The sequence below is a fragment of the Naegleria lovaniensis genome, assembly GCF_003324165.1.
Source record: "Naegleria lovaniensis strain ATCC 30569 chromosome Unknown tig025, whole genome shotgun sequence".
NCBI classification, from domain to species: Eukaryota; Heterolobosea; class Eutetramitea; order Acrasida; family Naegleriidae; genus Naegleria; species Naegleria lovaniensis.
The window spans coordinates 80,787-101,575 of record NW_025407847.1 but is presented as its reverse complement, the minus strand read 5'-3'; the positions used below and the strand labels follow the sequence as shown (position 1 = coordinate 101,575).

The 20,789-nt window shown below is 36.7% G+C and overlaps 11 protein-coding genes across 11 annotated transcripts; 6 read left to right on the top strand and 5 right to left on the bottom strand.

Annotated features, from left to right (window-relative positions):
• Positions 1-39: 39 nt before the first annotated feature.
• C9374_005688 (uncharacterized protein) lies at positions 40-4,153 on the top strand (the record flags this gene model as incomplete). Its single annotated transcript, XM_044695465.1, has 2 exons — positions 40-609; positions 827-4,153. The coding sequence occupies 2 exons, from the start codon at positions 40-42 to the stop codon at positions 4,151-4,153; spliced, it is 3,897 nt and encodes a 1,298-aa protein (XP_044547575.1).
• A 208-nt stretch (positions 4,154-4,361) lies between these two features.
• On the top strand, positions 4,362-5,414 carry C9374_005687 (uncharacterized protein; the record flags this gene model as incomplete). Its single annotated transcript, XM_044695464.1, has 3 exons — positions 4,362-4,905; positions 4,962-5,167; positions 5,223-5,414. 3 exons carry the CDS (start codon positions 4,362-4,364, stop codon positions 5,412-5,414), a joined length of 942 nt encoding a protein of 313 aa, XP_044547574.1.
• Positions 5,415-5,510: 96 nt separating this feature from the next.
• Positions 5,511-7,931, top strand: C9374_005686 (uncharacterized protein; the record flags this gene model as incomplete). The annotated part of the gene is made up of 1 exon (XM_044695463.1): positions 5,511-7,931. The coding sequence occupies one exon, from the start codon at positions 5,511-5,513 to the stop codon at positions 7,929-7,931; it is 2,421 nt and encodes an 806-aa protein (XP_044547573.1).
• Positions 7,932-8,095: 164 nt separating this feature from the next.
• C9374_005685 (uncharacterized protein) lies at positions 8,096-9,001 on the bottom strand (the record flags this gene model as incomplete). The annotated part of the gene is made up of 3 exons (XM_044695462.1): positions 8,096-8,480; positions 8,652-8,770; positions 8,999-9,001. 3 exons carry the CDS (start codon positions 8,999-9,001, stop codon positions 8,096-8,098), a joined length of 507 nt encoding a protein of 168 aa, XP_044547572.1.
• Positions 9,002-9,285: 284 nt separating this feature from the next.
• On the bottom strand, positions 9,286-10,413 carry C9374_005684 (uncharacterized protein; the record flags this gene model as incomplete). The annotated part of the gene is made up of 1 exon (XM_044695461.1): positions 9,286-10,413. One exon carries the CDS (start codon positions 10,411-10,413, stop codon positions 9,286-9,288), a length of 1,128 nt encoding a protein of 375 aa, XP_044547571.1.
• A 943-nt stretch (positions 10,414-11,356) lies between these two features.
• C9374_005683 (uncharacterized protein) lies at positions 11,357-11,656 on the top strand (the record flags this gene model as incomplete). Its single annotated transcript, XM_044695460.1, has 1 exon — positions 11,357-11,656. The coding sequence occupies one exon, from the start codon at positions 11,357-11,359 to the stop codon at positions 11,654-11,656; it is 300 nt and encodes a 99-aa protein (XP_044547570.1).
• Positions 11,657-12,137: 481 nt separating this feature from the next.
• Positions 12,138-13,103, bottom strand: C9374_005682 (uncharacterized protein; the record flags this gene model as incomplete). The annotated part of the gene is made up of 1 exon (XM_044695459.1): positions 12,138-13,103. The coding sequence occupies one exon, from the start codon at positions 13,101-13,103 to the stop codon at positions 12,138-12,140; it is 966 nt and encodes a 321-aa protein (XP_044547569.1).
• A 124-nt stretch (positions 13,104-13,227) lies between these two features.
• Positions 13,228-14,034, bottom strand: C9374_005681 (uncharacterized protein; the record flags this gene model as incomplete). The annotated part of the gene is made up of 1 exon (XM_044695458.1): positions 13,228-14,034. One exon carries the CDS (start codon positions 14,032-14,034, stop codon positions 13,228-13,230), a length of 807 nt encoding a protein of 268 aa, XP_044547568.1.
• Positions 14,035-16,019: 1,985 nt separating this feature from the next.
• C9374_005680 (uncharacterized protein) lies at positions 16,020-17,167 on the top strand (the record flags this gene model as incomplete). The annotated part of the gene is made up of 2 exons (XM_044695457.1): positions 16,020-16,711; positions 16,771-17,167. 2 exons carry the CDS (start codon positions 16,020-16,022, stop codon positions 17,165-17,167), a joined length of 1,089 nt encoding a protein of 362 aa, XP_044547567.1.
• A 111-nt stretch (positions 17,168-17,278) lies between these two features.
• Positions 17,279-18,635, bottom strand: C9374_005679 (uncharacterized protein; the record flags this gene model as incomplete). Its single annotated transcript, XM_044695455.1, has 2 exons — positions 17,279-18,261; positions 18,419-18,635. 2 exons carry the CDS (start codon positions 18,633-18,635, stop codon positions 17,279-17,281), a joined length of 1,200 nt encoding a protein of 399 aa, XP_044547566.1.
• Positions 18,636-18,962: 327 nt separating this feature from the next.
• Positions 18,963-20,764, top strand: C9374_005678 (uncharacterized protein; the record flags this gene model as incomplete). The annotated part of the gene is made up of 2 exons (XM_044695454.1): positions 18,963-18,965; positions 19,277-20,764. The coding sequence occupies 2 exons, from the start codon at positions 18,963-18,965 to the stop codon at positions 20,762-20,764; spliced, it is 1,491 nt and encodes a 496-aa protein (XP_044547565.1).
• Positions 20,765-20,789: the final 25 nt, after the last annotated feature.

Sequence of the window (20,789 nt, the reverse complement as noted above, 5' to 3'; positions counted from 1 at the left end):
AAATTTCAACTTGTGCACTTCACGTCAGCAATCAAAAAAATGAAAAAACTCAACATCTTCAAAAAGCTTCGGAAGAAGGACAAGCAAGAAGTTGTTGACGTCCCACAACAGGAGGATGACGAGCGTTCTGCAATGTCCTACGACGAAGATCTCATGTTTGACATCAATCAAGATCATGAGGAAGTTACCGAAGAAGATTTGGCCGAAAAACAACTTCGGTACCAACAATACAGCAATTACTCGGCACTGGATCTCAATGAATCACTAGAACAAATTTTAAACGAAACCGATCCTGATTATAGAGTTTCGGATTTCAGTTATATTGATGTGATTGCTCGTTCTCTCAAGAATGGAACAGCACAAGAAGATTTGAGACGTTTAAAAGAAAATAAGCAGCGATTGGATGATGCTGTTCAACAAATTGTTTGTGTGAATTATAAAGGATTTAACAAGAGTATCAGGAATTTTTCGGACATGTTGGAGTTAATGGAAAGAGGACGAACACAAGTTGCACAAATGATGCACAAAGTGAAAACGGCAAAAGAGCTATTGTCACTCCGAACTCAAGATTTAATTTCCTTGTACTCGAGTTATTTACAACAGAAAGAGGTTTGTTGATTATTTTGGTGGCATTTTTGTTTTAACAATCATGTTTCAAAATACTTTTACTCGAAATGCACTTTGAAAACGATTCCGATGTGAAAATGTTGAATTGTCGCGAATATAACGCAATCATGGATTAATTATTATATGATAAAATGTGGCGCCAATATAACTCAATCATTGATTAACAATTTATTACCCAAATAATTCAAAACATTTAAAGATTCTCGACATTTTGATAGCAGTCGAGAATGTTAAAAGCGCACCAGAGGATATTAACAAATCAGTGTCAACCAAACATTTTCTTCATGCTGTTCGTGTTTTGAAAACGTATTCCACAGTTGCTCATAGTGAGCGATTAAGATCTATCAAAGCACTTCATGAAGTTCGTGCTCAATTTGTTGAATATTATGACAAATTGCCTGATCTCATCACTGACGAATTGCGTGCACAGCTACACATTCAAGCCTATCAGCGAGTTCTTGACTATATTGATGAGGACGATTGGAACATTGAATCAACCTCTCTAAAAAGAGATACATCTCCAATTTCTGCAAAGATTGGTGGGCCTCGATTGAATACTGCGTCAAAACGACTTGCTGCACTCAGAAGCGAAGCACAGGAAGAAAGTAGAGGGTCATCCTCCGCCTCACCTTCTTCAAAAACAGCACCAATACTTCAGGACAATCTTTCAATCGATTATGAAAAGCAAAATCCTTCACAATATATGATTCTTTTAGTAGAGGCATTGGATGTTATGAATAAGCTTCCAGAAATTCAATCAAGACTCGTTCAAAGCCTTCGTTTTGATTTGAGACATTTAATTGAAGCTCACATTTCTGAATTTTCAAATTCTCTCAAAAGCTCTGACCGTCACTTATTGTGGTTAATCATTCAAAACAAAAGAGCATCTAATTTAGAAAATCAGGGAACACACACAAGTACTAACTTTGAGGATCCTTTAGAACAACACAAAACAAATACAGGAAGATCCATTCTCCAAGGAAAATTAATTGCAGAAATGATGGAAGGCCTCTTTGTGAAACTGAAAAAAGTGTTAAAGAATTATCAATTCCTAGTTCAAATATTGGAACAAAAGAATGCTCAAAAAGGATCTTCATACAGTGGAGGTGACGAGAAGGAATTGGGAGCAATGAGTATTGTCATGTCTAAAGAAGTTCTCACTCGAATTCGAGATGCCATCAATGACTACATGTACAAGAACAGAAATGATACATCAGAACAAGCTCAACTACTCAAGAAATGTATGGAAGACCTTTTATATAACTTTATTGATCAACAAATGGACGATAACAAAAAACAAAGAGTGAAAGTACTGATCAACATTATGGAGACCCAGCTTGGTCTGAATACTAATAATGGAAGAATCAAAAAAGATGCCTTGTTAACCTTTAAATCATTAATTGTTGACACATTGTCATCACCAGATACTCCAAGAGTACTCTCTGTGGAACATGTTTGGAAAACGGTTGAGGATGAAATTGGGTCTGTGTTGAGGGAATTGTTAGGAATTAGAAACAGCGAAATGGAAAAACAAACCGACAAGATCATGATTAACACAGATCTAAAATCAAAATCCAAGAAAAAGAATGACTTTGATTGTGAAATCATGTTCAAATTTTCAGCAAATATGGATTTTGCACTTTTTTCAAACTCTGACAAGTCCAATGATGAAACCAAAGTCAAGACTCTGTGTGAAAGCATGAGCTCGTATTTCATTTTCTCACCCTATAATATTATTTGGATGTACAAAATTGTATTGGGATTTGTTCTCGACATTCTCTCTTGCATCAAGATTGAACATTCCGATAATTCAGAAGGACCCCATGAAGAATCCACATTAAGAACTTTCATGGACAGTTTCATTCGAAATAGTTTTATTCCTCTCATTGAAGAAGATTACAAAGCAAAATTATCCAAAACTTTGAACAGCCAAGATTTTCTCAAAACATCAGCATTCTTGCCACGAGAAGCAGTCAATCAAACAACTTCCACTTATACATATTCATCACAAACCGAAAAGAGACCTCTCCTCAATAGCGTGCTGTTCATGTCTTCATGGTTGCGAGAATTATTTAAAATCTCACTTTCTTTGCCCATGTATAAGGTAGAAGTGTTTCAAGTGATTGATTTGGTGTTAAAGAATTATTTGGCAGCATGCAAGGTTCAGTTCAATAACGTTGTGAATGGCAAATTTATTCAACAATCTCTCACAACAGAATATGAGAGTGTTTATCCAGTACTCAAAGCAGACCCTACCTTTAAAAAACTCTACTCGAGAAGACAAAACTCTTCAGGAGAATCCAAACAATCAGAAAAATTCTATCAAAACTTATTTGTTTTGGTTGATGAAAAGTTGCAAATTAACTATCCTCATTCACTTCCAAAAACAAAATTTATTGACAATAATTCACAACTCATTCTACTGGCTAACCTCAATGACAGTCTCGAATGGCTGGCTGATCTCCTTCAAAAATACCAAAAAGAGATGATTCAAAATGAACAATTGGCAATCAAACAACAATTACAACAACGACAACAACAATTCAATAATGGAGACGGTCAAAGTGGAAAGGCAACTTCGGCAACAACTCCAATAATGAGGCCTCGAAGTGGATCTTCTATCAATACTCATAACTCTCCATCCTTTAAGAGTAGATCCGATACATTGTTAAATCCAATGCCTCATGTCGTGAGTGATTCTAATATTAGAAGAGTAGCTCGAGCTCACCATTTGCGAGTTTTGAGCTCTGATGCAGAGGCAGCCAATTCAGATTCAGATGAAGAATCAGCATTGGAAAAGATTAAGAAATATTCTCTCTTCTTGGTAAATTATGAAAAAGAATATCGAGAGCTTGCTTTGAAATGTCTATTTGCTCTCAAATTAGATATTCGTGTACATTGTTATCACTTTATTCATTGTAATTTAATGGACAATCTTTTGAAATATGGAACGTATGATTGTGAAGATGAACGAAAAGAACCAGAAGATTTTATTAATGCATTCAATCAAGATTTATTCAGAATTGAAAGATATCTTTCGTGTTATTTACCAAAATCTAAATTAAGATATCTTTTTGAATCCATTGAGCGAATGATTCTAGATTTATTTATTGGAAGTCTACCATTTGCAATTTCACAATTTAATGAAATGAAACTCGATGAAGAATCGAATACCATGTTAGGAGGTGAAATATTTAAGGCTCCAAATTTCACAACACTAGGTCTTGAAAAGATGATGAGAAATATCTTTGGTTTGCAACAACAATTATCGAATTTTCATTTAGTGAACGAACGTCGATTTGAAATTATTAGAGATTATTTCAATTTGTTACAAGTGCCATCGGATCAAATTCTTGCCATGATTCAAAATACTCCCCTCAAACAATTACCATTCACAGAGGAACAATATGAAGCTATTCTTCAAACACCCTATGGAAATATTAAGAGAGATGTGCAGGATGTTGTGTTGGCGAGACAATTGTTTGATAAAAAGTTGAAGAAGGAAAAGAAAGACAAGCAAAAATAAATGGCCGTGATGATATTAATTTACTTAAAGAAATCTGTTAATAAGAGCTTGCTCTGACTTTTTTACTTTCGAGGTAACTGTCATTCATTGACATTTTTAGTTGCACACTTTTTTTGAAGATAATTTCCAAATGGTGAATTCGTTGGTTGATTTTTTAAGAATGAAATGGTCGTTTCCTGACCAGCGAGTCATAAAAATTGGTTGAAACATGTTTCCTTCAAATCCTCATTGGCATGTGAGACAGCAAGACAGCCTATCCTATACATCGATATTTCTCCTAATTCTCTCCATTCTTTCATTCAATCAACAACAATATGTTATTCATGTTGTTCGTGCACAATCCTCTCCCTATTCATTTCCTGTTCGATATGTCATTGCTACAGTCGCAGGAACAGGAAATTCCACTTTCAACGGAGAAGGTTTAAATTCCTTTTTGTGCAATATGAAACCCCGAGACGTTGTTCGGCCATGTGAAGCGTGCAGTATCTATGTGGCAGACAATGAAAACCATCGAATTTTAAAGATACAACACGGAGTGGTCACAACAGTGGCTGGAAGTGGCCTTTCATCCCCTTTTAATGGTCATGATTTATTGGCCACAAGTGCCAATTTAAACTCTCCTCAAGGAATTTTTGTTTCATCCAATGAAGAGTTTTTGTGGATTGCAGAGACAGAAGGTCATCGCATAAGAAGAGTCCATTTAAATTCTGGAAATATGACCACAGTTGCAGGAACAGGAACACCAGGTAATGGTAAGTTTTATAATTCTGAAATTTCCCTCTCGTGTTTCTTAATACTTTGATCGTAGGAGGAGATGGAGGACTTGCTGTGAATGCACAACTCAATTTTCCAACCAAAGTCATGGTCGATTCCAATTCTAATTTATACATTGCAGATGGAAACAATCATAAAATACGAAAAGTGGATACGAATGGATACATCTCGTCTTTTGCTGGAACTGGCTCACCTGGAAACAGTGGCGATGGAGGACCAGCTCAAAATGCTCAACTTGATGTATGTACATTGATATTTATTACTGAAGGTTTTTAATACCAAATCAATTTCACAGTTTCCTTCAAGTCTTTTTCAAGATGAATTTGCTGGAGATATCTTCATTGTCGATACCAATAATCATGCCATTCGAAAAGTTTCTAAAAGTGGCCAAATGTCGACCATCGTTTCAGGAGCAGCAGGACTGAACTATCCATCCTCTGTCCATTATTTTCCTTATGAACAACAATTAAGCATTACCGATCAATGAAATCATGTGTTAAGAAAATATAGTACACGATTCAACTCATTATCTCTTTTAGCAGGAAACGGAACGGAAGGTTTTTTCGGAGATGCGGAAACAGATATGCATTTATGGGGAGGTTGGGAATCGCGTGTAATTGAATACCCTTATTCTGCAAGTTCTCTTGTAGGGAAGGGCCTATCTACAACTGCCATGATTTCCTCTCCAACAAGTGTGATTCGAATTAATCATGGTGCCATTTTCTTTGCTGATTATGGTAATAATCGAATTCGAAAATTAACACCATTCTGTGAAAAGGGTTATCGATTTGAATACTCGAGTCATGAATGTTTTCCAGAATGTTATGGAGTGTCTCCAAATAGTAAGGACAGTATTTGTGGAGGCCCTTCCAGAGGACAGTGTATAGCACCCAACACATGTCAATGCAAAAGTGGATACAGTGGATCTAAATGTGAATATGCTACATGTTATGGAATTTCAGGAGATCAACTTTCTCGTGTTTGCAACGGAAGAGGCAAATGTTTATTTACCAACACTTGTATCTGTAATAAGAATTACACTGGAAATATGTGTCAACACACCTCTTGTTTTGGCATTGAAAGTTTCAAGAATGACATGGTGTGCTCTGGAGGACGAGGAGAATGTGTCGATTACAACAAGTGTTTCTGTCGAAAGGGATATTACGGAGAGAAGTGTGAATTTCAGGACTGTTTTGGAATGATTTCGAATTTCACACAAGTGCATCAGGTTATGTGCTCCTCTCACGGAACATGTGTCGATGTCGATCAATGTAATTGCACTCAGGATTATTATGGTACACATTGTAATGTGACGACATGTTATGGAGTTGCAAGTAATGACACCTCCGTATGTTCCTCCAATGGAAAATGTTTGAGTTATAATGTTTGTGAATGTCAAGATGACTTTACTGGATCTAATTGTGAGATACCCAAATGCTTTGGCATTCCACAACATAATTCTTCCTTTGTGTGCAGCGGTCATGGAATTTGTCAAACAAATCATTCATGTTTGTGCGAAAAAGACTGGACTGGAGAGGATTGCTCCATACCTCAATGTTTTGGATATTCAGCCAAGGATGACAGGGTCTGCTCAGGACATGGAACATGTGTCAGAAATAATACGTGTGAATGCGGTAATTATGATCAATATGAGGGATTCCAATGTGAATTGTTTAAATGTTTTGGAAGATCACAAAACGACTCGTCTCATGTCTGTTCGGGACATGGTCATTGTAGAGATTTGGATACTTGTCAATGTGAATCAAATTACTCAGGACTAGAATGTGAAATACCTTCATGTTATGGAATTTTTGCAAATGAAACTCAAACTGTCTGTAATGGCCATGGGTTTTGCAAAAATGTCGATGAATGTCAGTGTTTGGAAAATTATATGGGTCAACAATGTGAAATAACGAATTGCTTCGGAATACCATCCAATGAAACGAATATTGTGTGTAATGGACATGGTGTATGCTCTCATACCAACACATGTCAATGCTTGGATCATTATTTTGGGGAATATTGTCAAGAAACGTTTTGTTTTGGAATCGCCAGCAATGACACAACTGTTTGCAATAACAGGAATGGAACTTGTGTTTCATTCGATCATTGTCAATGCCATGAAGGATGGTTTGGAGAGGAGTGCCTTGATACCAAATGTTTTGGAGTATTTTCAAATTCAAGCGAGGTCTGTAGTGGTCATGGTCAGTGTATAACTACGGATCAATGTCTGTGTGAAAAAGGATATTATGGAAAAGATTGTGCCATTTTCAAATGCTTTGGAGTAGACTTTTCAAACTCCTCGGTTTGCAGTGGAACAGGAAAATGTTTGTCCAATGATTTGTGTCAATGTGAAAATGATACCATGAGCCAAGATTGTTCTCTATTATATATTAAGGCATACTACTTGAACATTACTTTTTCACATTTGGAAATTTTGATGAACATGACTCAAGAGGTTACACTTGTTGTGGAAATTACACATCCCTTGTTGTTGAAATACTACACTGAAAAACCACTGCAGATTTCTATCGAGTTCGATTTAGACGGTGAAAGATTCAACGTTACTAACAAGATGCTGGCCGTAGATGTCACTCACAACTCGAGCTGGCATTTTCGATTACCAAACATTCAACAAGAAGGAAATTTGACTGCAAGTGTGTTACTGAAAGATGTGTTAAGCTCTCTTCAAATATCTGAGACTGCACATTCGGCAAATACTTTGAGAATTATGACCTCATCTCTTGACCATCATCCACCTGAGCTTTCGAAGCGACCAGCACCTCCTTCTTTATCATCTTCATCAATCCACCAAGAAAAGAATAAGGACAGCGACGTAATAGCACTTGCAGTTGGAATTAGTGTCCCTGTTGGAGTGGTCATTATTGTTGCTGGAGTTGTTGCTTCATCTGCAGCGCTTGTTGTAATTCTCAAAAAGAAAGCAGCCGCAAAGGTGGCTGCTAACATTGCCCTAGCTCAGGATGTGTTGTTGGAAGAGGTGTGATGAGTTTGTCAAACGAAAACTTCCACACTAACTTCATTGAATCCAATGAACAATACATCATCTGACAAGTCTTTACAAGTAACATCTACTCTATTAATGAATAAATAATTGTATTATTTTGAGTTTCAAAACAATAATGGATGTTACAAAATGGTTACAATAAATTAAAAAGCACCAAGGTATTTCTTGGCAACAACACGAGAACGAGCATTAAATTGCAACTTGATATCGTTGATATCCTTGTTAATATCTTGCATAAAACTAATAACGAAATCAATCAACTTGTGCTTAAACATGTCCTCAGTGTGGAAGTTGGTAATAAGGAAACTAATATCGTAACCTTCAACTGGCTTTCTTCTCAAAACCAAAAATTGTTCAGCACGTTGCATCAAAAAGTGCATAAAACGTTTGTAGATGATTTCCTCAACTTGGTCGTTCTTCTTAAAGCCAAGACTAATTCTGACAGAGTTGATAGATCCTTCAATCATACATTTATCAAACTTGTCTCTGCTGATAACTACAGGGTTGAGCAACAACTCCTTGCTCATACTGTTGTTACAGGATGACAACATCATAGAATGATTGATTTGTGATGATGAGATTGTGTGAAAATGTGAGTAGGTTCGGGTTCAAGTGAAAAGATAGACAACAATCAAAAGAGAGAGCAAATATAATATTATGGTGAGGTGAGAAACAACAACGGTACAATCAAATACATACCCGACTTCAACTTCTGGTTTGTTGTGTCTTTCGATCATTTGGGATGGGAAGTTCTCAAGACACAAGGCAGCCTCGAGAGTTTTACGGATACAATCGTAATATGGTTGGGCAGTGGTACTCTATTGTGTATGTAGTAACCATTGATCATCATACCAAGCCATCAACGTTGAATAAAATCAAAAGTATTCATCATCATTAACAATTCCAAATCAATCAACAATGTAAATTAGTCATCCGAAAGCAAGGAATATCGTGGAACCAATATTGGTTTATTGTTAATATCAATCGTAAAAATTAATTGATTCGTTGATGAATAAGCTTTGATGAAAAATGAATCAAAGACGTACCATGATGACGTGTGGATTTTGTTGATATTTTTTTGATGATGATGATGTCTGATGACCCTGGCAAGAGAAATCGTTGTTGCAAGCAAACAAGCGATCTAAACGTTTTCCAAAAGTTACACTTGCGTTTAACAGAACTCTCGTTTGCCACGGCTTGTTGCCCTTGGTAATTGAGAATTAAGGTTTGCTCCTCATTAATTCAAAAGTATCTGCTTAGAAGAACGTACAATTACGTTTTACAAAGATTTTATGTTTTTTATTACATTGGAAATTGTGCATCCAAGGTTAATTTAGAAGCACTTTCTGTGGACAATACCTGGGCCGGCATCCTCATATTCTTCCTTGGTGATCCACATTTGTTGGAAGGTGGACAATGAAGCCAAGATGGAACCTCCAATCCAGACAGAGTACTTTCTTTCTGGTGGAGCAACAACCTTAATCTTCATGGAAGCAGGAGCCATGTTGGTCAACTCCTTGGTCATTCTCTCAGCAATACCTTCGAACATGGTAGTACCACCAGACAAGACAACGTTTCCGTACAAGTCCTTTCTGATATCAATATCACACTTTCCGATTGAGTTGAATGTAGTTTCATGAACACCAGCAGCTTCCATACCAATGAAGTTTGGTTGGAACAACACTTCTGGACATCTGAATCGTTCGTTACCAACAGTAATCACGTTACCATCTGGCAATTCATAGGACTTTTCAACTGAGGAGGATTCAGCAGCAACCTTCATTTCTTGTTCAAAGTCCAAAGCAATGTAACAGAGCTTTTCCTTGATATCTCTGACAATTTCTCTCTCAGCAGTGGTGTTGAATGAGTAACCACGTTCCATGAGAATCTTCATCAAGTAATCAGTCAAATCTCTACCAGCCAAATCCAATCTCAAAATAGCGTGTGGCAAAGCATAACCTTCATAAATTGGAACAGTGTGTGAGACACCATCACCAGAGTCCAAGACAATACCAGTAGTACGACCAGAAGCATACAAGGACAAGACAGCTTGAATAGCAACATACATGGCTGGGACGGAGAAGGTCTCGAACATGATTTGAGTCATCTTCTCTCTGTTTGCCTTTGGATTCAATGGAGCTTCAGTCAACAAGACTGGATGTTCCTCTGGAGCAACTCTCAATTCATTGTAGAAGGTGTGATGCCAGATCTTTTCCATATCGTCCCAGTTAGTGACAATACCGTGTTCAATTGGATACTTCAAAGTCAAAATACCTCTCTTGGATTGAGCTTCATCACCAACGTAGGCATCCTTGTTACCCATACCAACCATGATGGACTTTTGCTTTGGTCTACCAATAATAGATGGGAAAACAGCTCTTGGTGCATCATCACCAGCGAAACCGGCCTTACACATACCAGATCCGTTATCGACAACGAGTGCTTGAACGTCTTCAGACATTTTGTGTTTGTTGTGTTGGGAATAGAAGTTGAGGTTTTTTTTGTTTGTGTGAAAAATTTGATGGCAATCAAGAGACTTAAAAAAATTTATGTCCTTGTTGCTCTGACGTGTTGTTGGATCTTCAACAAACCAATGATTTTTTTGACAGATTGTAAACTTGACAATGATTGATGATGTCCAAACCATAAATGAAAGTTGCTTTCCCAAACACATTTTTCACTTGATGAAAGGTGTGGTTAATGGATGAATGATGCCATCCTTCAAATTTTCAATACTGTAGATATGCCTTGAGAGACATGATCAACACTAAGGTGGACGATTTATGACTGACTTGTCTTTTCACACCATAAAACGACAGAAGGCAAATCACATAAATTTTCAAATTATTAATATTTTAATGAAAATCATCTTTGCAGCCTAGAGAAGTGAATCAATATTTACAAGGGTCAAAATTAGGAATTGGTCGGAATGAAGAAGTATTACTTTCGGAAAGTCTTATTTCTCAATTCCAAAGTATTGTGAGAAGGTCGTGAAGAGAAATAATTAATCACTTCTGATTTATCATGATCATCTCCATATTGATTCATGACCTTATAATTGAATTGTTTTCGTTGTCTTGTTCCTCCGATGATATTGTCCATTGAAATTTCAGAAGAGTAATTGGAATATCCCTTATTGCTTCTTGTGCAGACCATTGTTGTTGTGTTGTTTGATTGTTCAGATGTTTTCAGCTGATTTGTTTTGTTGTTGCTTTTCAAATTCTCACATTTTCATCATGAATTTATTTTTGAATTTGTTTCCAGTATTTTGTGAATTTCCATCACAAAGGAGATTCCAGCAAAAAATGGATGACAGCAAGCTCAATAAATGCTCAAGTCAAAACATCTCGAAATTCAGCAACAAAACAAATTACTAACACAACACTTTAATAACGACAATAACAATGGTCTCAAGAACATCACCAAACGATTCCTCATCATCTTCATCCACTGATAAAATTCCAACAAAGACTGAATGGGTCCGATCCAAACCTATTGATATTACCAAACGATTACCAAATTTTGATATTGATCCACGCAATGTTGTGAGTGGAACCCGAAGAAGAAATAATGTGGATTATCACGTTTCAAATTTAACTGGAATGCAAGTCACAGTGAAACGATCATCGAAAAATACTTTGGAAAAGAGAGCTAATTCATCGTCACCCTCGAAAATTACAAAATCAAGAAAGATGAAAAAGTGAATAAATAAATAATACAGTTATCTAGTAAATACATGTGACCTTTCAAAGGTATTCTTCTCAAAGGATGTGGTGCCTTCAATATGTATCATCTTTTATGATACGAGTGAGGCAAAAGAAAAAAACAAAATGAATGACATGAAACAAGCACGGTGTGGAAGTTTGGAGATGGCAAAGTTCGCAATCGAATGACTCCTGAAGTTCCAAAAACATCACTGTCTTATTCTTCTCACAAATTTAAAGGAGGATGTAAAAAGTTTCGGAATGAAGCAGCTACCAGTAATCGGGTTGGTTCTATAATGATAAATCTATTTACCACATCCCTCTAGAAGAATTAAAACTGTTATTTAGTATTCATGAATGGCTACGGCCATATCACGATGAATGCACCTCATCCCGTCCGATTTGAGAAGTTAAGCATCGTCGAGCTGCATCAGTACTGAGGTTGGAGACAACTTGGGAACCTGCAGTGCTGTAGCCTTTTTTATTGATTACAACAAGCTATCACAACTACATCACAAAGTTGGCAATGTTGATATTTGCCATAAAGTTTTGCCTTAAAATTCAAATCATCCTTGTTCAAATATTCCAATACTAAATATTTGCAGAAGTATCTAACAAGGTCATCTGAAAGTTGATTACCATGACAAAACCCATACCAAGGTGTGAACATGACTCTTTCAGTTTTATGAATAAGCATACTGAGCTTTTGACCATCTTCAGATTTTGCAAGAATGTGCCATTGAGAAACGTCTATACAGCTTTTAACCTTCATCCCACAGAGATATGTTTGTGAAAGATCTACAATTTTGTGTTTCTCATTTTCCATAAATAAATATGAATGCTTGGTTTTAAATTCGAGTAACATGATGCTATTCATGCATACTTCATTCAATGCTTCAACATCTATATCAATCATTTGGTATGTATAATCAACAAACCCCTGTTGCGTGCTAGTACAAACGTAACCAAGTCTACTTGGAACACTGTACTCATTGCTTCCTCTTAAAAATAGAACGGCAATTCGTTTTGATGAAATCAATTCTTTCATAATATTCATAATTTCGTGAAATATTGGTTCAACTCTTTCAGAAATACTGCAACCTGCATATAACGGAAATACCACAAAATCATAATCAAAATGATATCGAAATAGTTCAATGTGTTCATTTTGCAATGATTCTTGATTTACAATATCCACACAGCTCAAAAATGCAAATGAATCATCAGGTTGATAGGGCTTATATTCATCATGCACCCTATTAAATTCCATCCATTTGAATAATTCTGGGTTTTTTACAAAACCATTAAATTTCTCGCAAATACATGAAAAAAAGTGATCCGGCTCTTGTCCACGTATAATCAAGAGTTTTTTCAATTTTTTGGGATCCATTGGTCCTTTGGTTTGAGAAATTCGTTGAAATAGATCCGTTCGTGTTTGTTTCGACATTTTTTTAACCGGGTCAACGCTTCTGTTTTTGACAACAAAGTTGCCTTGCCCTCATTACTTTGTGACCGCTGTACACATTCGTGGATTCGAAGTGAGGGTTAAACATTGTTTCATATTTTATTATTTACACAAAGTGTGCGAATTGATCATCCATATGTTCAAAAATTGCATTCAAAATAACGTTTTTAGGACCCATAGCAAAGACGGCATTGTCACTCTTCGTGTCCACGTTTTTTCCAATCAGGTCACAATCATCCAAGTGTTTCAAGAATTGAATAGCCTGTGGATCATCACCATGTCTAATGAACAAGATATTCACTCGATTTCCAGTAGGGTCAGATTTCACAACTCTCTTATGAATCAGATCGAGAATTTTAGGTTCTTGACCTGCATCAGGACATCCATCCGTGAAAACAATAAACAGAATATTCTCTCGGTTGTTAAGATGTCTGTCAAATGCCAATTTCAAAGCATCCAACATGTTGGTCGTTCCCGTTTGAGGCTTGTTATTCCTGAACTTGACAAGCATTTGCCCAATATTTGTGGCCTCCTCTTCTTTCACAAACTCATCAAAGAATATGATTGGAACAGATCCATTGGCATCGTACTGAAATACACTCTCTGCCAAGTATTTTGCAACTTGAAACACATTGTCATAACGAGTCCAAACGTTAGGAGCAATCATACCATTGGATCGACCTTGTCCAGTAGCATCTTCATCCGCAATATTCATAGAGCCACTTTTGTCGACTAACAAGACGAGTTGAAGGCCCTGCAAAGCATCTTCCAATTGGTAAGAATGTTGATAAAATTGTTCTTCATGACGGTTTTGCATGGACGATGGAACTTCATAGGCCATATTCGGAGCAGAGGGAGATGATGAAGTACTTGGATACATGTTAGAGTAGAAACTTTGATTGCGGTTGAACATTTTCAAATAAAAGAGCAAGAACAGGGAGTGTGAATTTGTATTTTTTTGTGTTGAGGTGTGGGGAAACAGGGAACGAATTGGTGTTTAAATTTATTTTGCCAAAACGTGAGAAATGTCAATTTTCACGCAAAGGACTTGCCAAGTTCCCTGTCAGACATTTTGTTCCAACTTAACAAAACGTGAAAGTATTGAAGCCATAGAAATTTTAACATAAGTAATCTTGGATATGCGTTCTTGTCCGTAATTACGCGAAATATATATGGACAACGTCCCAAGGATCAAAATCCACCTCTACAACCCTTATATCTTGAAAGATTAAAACTGTTATTTAGTATTCATGAATGGCTACGGCCATATCACAATGAATGCACCTCATCCCGTCCGATTTGAGAAGTTAAGCATCGTCGAGCTGCATCAGTACTGAGGTTGGAGACAACTTGGGAACCTGCAGTGCTGTAGCCTTTTTGCCTTCATCAGTTTTGCCATCCAAAGAATCCGCTGTAATAATGTCATTGTCATGGACAGATCATCTTTTTCATTACTGAAAACAATTCTCTTGTTTTTATGGACGGGATGCCTGTCAGGAATATGACGACTCTCCCGCTACAACCTTTGGTTGTATGAACAGTGAGGTACAAGAAATCAGGACGATTCTTGAAGTTCTGGTTGGTGAGACAATAAGAAAACACCATACGCTGTTAAATTGCTTTCAAATTACCGTTCAGAAGCCATTAGTTTTGTGGTTAGTGATTATTTGTGATCATTTTTCTGTTGTTCTGAATTTGAAGGTTCACACAAAACCTCAGAAGCGGTTGTAAAAGCTGTTGAAATTTTGAACAAACATCTTACCAGGATTATCAAGTCAAGCCAAAAACCGTCCTTTCAACTTTATCATCAAAAAAGGCTACAGCACTGCAGGTTCCCAAGTTGTCTCCAACCTCAGTACTGATGCAGCTCGACGATGCTTAACTTCTCAAATCGGACGGGATGAGGTGCATTCATCGTGATATGGCCGTAGCCATTCATCAAAGCAAAACAACAGTTTTAATCATTCAAGGCGTTGCGATTTAGTAGTGGTTTTTGAGTTTTGCAAATAGGTTGACTGAGAATTATGACCTGTTCAAACATTTTCTCTGAAATTATCCAAATATTCCATTCATTCCACCCTTCTTGGTGTTAAATAATTTGAGAGAATTTGTGTTGATTGATTTTATTAAACGCAATATATTATCAAAATATACATGTATAGATCAAGATTCCCATAAATATCACAACGCCTTCCTGAATTGGGCTTGGAGTTACATAATTCGTGGTGGTGGATGTCGTTGCTGTGAGCTCCCTTGCAGATACATAAACAGGAAGCTTTGTCATCATGTACTGTCTTGCACGCCCGTACTGTCTTGCACGCCCTTTGCGACATGTTCAAGGATCACAAAGGGCGTGGCAGCAATTCGAATAACCTCATTGGAGCCATGAATGCTGCACGTTTCTTTTTTTACTATTACAAGAGACGCTTGTTTGAAGTAACATGTGAAGGGAATTCTATTTATTGCAATTAAATTTCACGAAGCAAGCAATTCCAATGTTGAAACCTCCATCCACCTTTGTTGTAAAAAAACTTTGTGAACTTTTCTTTTTCGAAAATGCTGACTTCAATTGCAGAGTCGTTGAAGTGTTATTGTGATCAGCGGAACCACATTGCTTGCATGATTTTCCACATGATTTGCATGGAATAAAACAACCTCATTGTTGCAATTTTTAAATCCTCACCAACCCTGTTTGTTATCAAAACACAACAACAAGAGTCGAAAGATTTCTTGTAACTCACAGTTCATACAGTCAAAGACTGTAGCGGGAGAGTCGCCATATTCCTGGCAGGCATCCCGTCCATAGTAATTAAGAGAAATTAAAAATGACTTTGCTTCTCAACCCTCGGTTGGATGAACTTGTATGTTCCTTTTAAAGGAAGGAATAAAATCAAAAAAATGTCGTCCGCGTGTGGTGTAGCTCTCAACGAATATTTAAACGAAGACGTTTTCCGAGTCGTCTTTTCGTTTCTGACCATTCATGATCTAAATCAAATCATTGCTACAGGTAAAAACCATCCCATGCCAATTCTTGCACGTGATGATCAATTTTGGGAGTTGTATTCTCGGCAAAAGTTTGGCAAGATCCGAAACGAAATTGGACAATTGTTGTTTAATCAAAATGAAAAAGTATTGAGCTTAATACCGAATATTATTGAAAGAGAATTTAGAAAACAACTTGTAGAATTTGTTTGTCATGTACAGTCAGAGATTGAAAATAATTTCAAAAAATTGAAAAATAGAGTTTGTAATTTTAAACATGATGCAATTCCAAACAATGATCATGACCAGAGAGTGTTGTCTTTAGTCACAACCTATGTAGAAAAAGAAGAAATTTTGAATGTTAACAATGAAGAAATACAAAAAGAAATTAACAAACATTTGAAAAAGAAAAGCAAGTCTTTCAAAGTCGTTATTGTTGGATCTACGTCAGTAGGAAAAACCAAATTGGTAGACACCCTGGACACAGGTTATTATTCTGAATACATGAATAAGGGATGTTGTTCTTTCGAATATATTTCTTATGTGAGTGAACAGGACAAGAGTAAAAGCTGCCGTTTTAATTTGTGGGACACTTCTGGTTGTGAAGAGTAAGTTGAATAGTGGTTCAATCGAACACTGGAACGTGTGAATGTCTGTCCATGTATAGTTATGATCGCCTGAGGCCTCTCTCCTATTTTGGAGCTGACATTGCTTGTGTTTGTTTTAACGTCACAAATCATAATAGTTATATTGCAATCACAGAGAAGTGGATTTCAGAAATTCGACAAAATTTACCAACAGTTCCAATAATATTGGTAGCTTGTAAAACTGATCTGAGAACAGATACTCAAGCTCTGAACGAACTGAAATATCAAATGTTGAGTGCTCCTATCACTAGTGAGCTAGGAGTAGAATTGGCGAAACGAACGGGATGTATGACCTATGTGGAAACTTCTTCTAAGAAATATTCTGGATTGAGGGAGTTGCCAGAATTGTTTATGAAAATTTTTGCCATAACTAGAATGCAATCTCGTAACAACAAGTCATCATGTCAAGTTCAGTAGTGAGATACCACACTTTGAATTTTCATAAAAATCACATTTTGAATGATGGAACCTGTAATTTGGTCAATTGAGGAAGTGTACTAGTTGGTGCATGTTAAAACTCAAGTACCTTTATTTAACAATAAGATCCACAAGCTTGTCCACTTCTTGCGCAATCTTCTTCCATAAACGTCTTGGTAATTTTTTAGATCTATATCGACGCTTGTTTTGAGTTTTGGAAAATTGCTTAATCATTTGTGAGACGCGCTTCCAATAATTCACTTCAGATTGGAATTTTGCATTCTTTTTACGAGCCACTTGTTTGGTCATGTTGAGAACTCTTCTCCAGTATTGAGTGTTGTTGTGCTTTAAATTCTTGTCACCAAACTCCTTAATGAGCTTTGTTATGCTTCTCCAGTATTCTTGATTGGATACGCTTTCTGAAGAAGTTGGTTTGGAGATAAATAAATCTTTGGTCATGGCAATGACTTGTCTCCAATATTTTACATCCTCTTCGTTTGGTTGAGAGTTTGTTGAAGAAGTATTGAATTTTTGTGAATTTCCACCAAACTCCTTGATCAGAGATGCAATTTGTCTCCAATAATTCTTATCAGGACTTGTTGTAGTTTGTAATCCTCTAGATTTAGCAAATTCTTTCATCATTTTGGAAACACTTCTCCAATAATTCACGTCGACCATTTGTCCATCCTTAGTAGGACTAGATCCTGCAATCTCTTTAACCATTTGTATGACCTCTCTCCAATACGATCGATCTGAATCACGAATACTTTCTTCAACATTCAATTTTCCATTTTTCACCGACCATTGATGAGCTCTTTGACATAATTTCAAGAAAATTTTCGACAAATCTTTTTCACTCCATTGAATCATCTTTCCTTCCATGGTCAAATCTGTGATATAATTTTCAATAAGTTCTCGTATTTTAATGTTACTGTTGAGGAGAGACTTTAATTGAGCTTTTAATGATTGAGATAATTTAATTCTTGTTGAGCTCAAAGTGGTATTGTTTTTGGAGAGTGTTGTTGTTGACAGAGTTCCGATAATACTTTTCACATGTGGTAAAAGTGGTTTTAAGTTTTGTGAAAATTTGAAATCTGTGATATTTCCATATTGTTGAAAATCATAATCATGATTGCAATGTCAGTAATCAAAAAATAATATTATTAAAATATTTGACACGTGTCCGATTTTGTAACAGTGTCATTCAATTTAAATATTTTTAACCATGATGATGTTATAACAAGATCATACCTGCTTCAATGGTTTTATAATCTGCAAAAGAGTCTTTCATTTTGTGTTTCAAATGTTTTCTCATCGAAGCTGTCAAATGTCTAATCATCAATAAATCTTCATGAGGAACAAACAATGGCTCATTCGAATCTGCCAACACTGTACCAGCCATTGCGAGAGCCATCACAACGACCAACACAAACAGCAATCCACGATTGGCGGAGTTTGCTTTTAACATTTTTTTGCAATTTTTAGACACCCGACAGCTCTCAATATAACTCAATAACGAATTTCTACCAAATGCTCATTCGTTCTACAACAGTTGTTTCAAATGAATAAGAATGCATTCAGCCATGATTGATCACATAGACTATATTTGTGTCGTCGTCGTCGAATTATTGCGGAAAGAGGCTCTCCGGTGAATTATGGACAATAATTTCAAAAAAAAACAAGTGACTCTCTTTGCTCTCATTTCTTCCTTTCGGGCATGGGTGTTTTTTCCAAGTTGCATTAATTCACCAAATTTTTGATTCTTTCATAGGCTAATTTGTATAACTTATTGAGAATGGTAGGTTGAAAGAATGAAGATCCTCCTCCGAGTACGAGCAGAACATTTTTTAAATGGTGGTTGATTTATTTGGAAATTTTGCTGATTCGGATGATGAATGTGATCATTTCTTTTTGTATCGTTCTATGCATATCCATTGGAATTCAATCATCACATGATGATGATGGTAAACAATTCAAACGTTGTGCACGCTTGTATCTGAAATTTATGACTTCGGACCCGGAATTTAATCATTTATTACGGAATAATTATTTCATCAACCTCTGCAAATTGTTGTTGTTGTTCTCTTCGGCTCATCATGATTATTTCAGAGAGTGGTTGATTCCTTTCCAAGTACTCACAATTATTACATACATGATCTAAAATATGATTTCTATGGAGAACGTATCGCATCTTGCTCTAGCGATCATCATATTAAAGTTTGGGATCGAGTAGAGTCTACAACAAGTCCGAATACTGTAATTCCGAACATCATCACACCCAGTACCTCAACAGCATCTTCAACCACACAAAAGTCTTGGAAGTGTACCTATGATTGGAAAGCTCACAATGGAAGTATTTGGAAAGTCGAGTGGGCTCATCCAGAATTTGGACAAGTATTGGCATCATGTAGTTACGATCATACAGTCAGTATTTGGGAAGAGCCTCCTGCTAACAGTGGTCCAGGAAGTGGATTAGCTCCGATAATGATTTCACAAGGAATTATTGGAAATCCATCCAAAGACGGTGTAAATAATCAACAACAAGTGATTTCAAGTAATGCTGGTGGCGGATCACTTCATACAAGTGCCAGCAGTGGCAATTTACAAAATTTACCTCGAGTTTCCTCTTCGACAAATGTACAGCAACAAGATGGACTCTCTGACGGAAATATTTCACCATCGTCGAATATGGATCCAAATGTGGCGGTGGGCAATGGAAATTTAATGACTACATCTTCAAGCAATTTGGCTCAACAACAACAACAACACATTCAAACCAATACAACTGCTGGCTCTTCTTCAAGCAGTGCAACTGGAACAGCCGGACCACTTTCAAGAAGAGCATGGCTACTAAAAGCTACACTTGTAGACTCAACAGACGATGTGGTGGATATCAAATTTGCTCCAAAGCATTTAGGGCTGAAACTCGCCACATGTTCACTCTCTGGAAAAGTTCGAATTTATGACGCATTTGACGTGATGAATCTCGCCTATTGGAATATTGGACATGATTTTGATGCCAATAACGGAGGAAAAATTCATTGCCTTAGTTGGTGTCCTTATCGATTTAAGGAGCCAATGATGGTCATTGGATGTGAGGATGGAAAACTACGAATTTGGCACTACACTCAAAATAGGAAATGGCAAAGCTGGACGCCGTCAACCATTATTCCAAACATTCATAATATTTCACAACAATTGGTTGGATTTACACCTGGGACGCCTATAAAACCAATTTCTGTGAATGAAGGAAATGCAAGCCAAGTACTTGCACTGTTTGGACACGCTCAACCAGTTCATGACGTTGCATGGGCTCCAAACTTGGGAAGATCGTATGACTTGATTGCGTCTGCTTCGAAAGATGGCTCTGTTCGAATTTGGAAAATTATTACAGAAACTAAGACAGTGGAACTCATGGAGATGGATGAGACACATAAACATAATTCTGAAGTTTGGAAAGTGGAGTGGAATCTAAGCGGAACAGTCCTTGCAAGTAGTGGTGATGATGGTACAGTTCGTTTGTGGAAATATAACTTTGAGGAAAAACGATGGAAATGTGAATCAGTTGTCGAAGGTGTCAATAAAAACGAAAACTGAGAGATTTTTGTGTTTGTTTTTAATT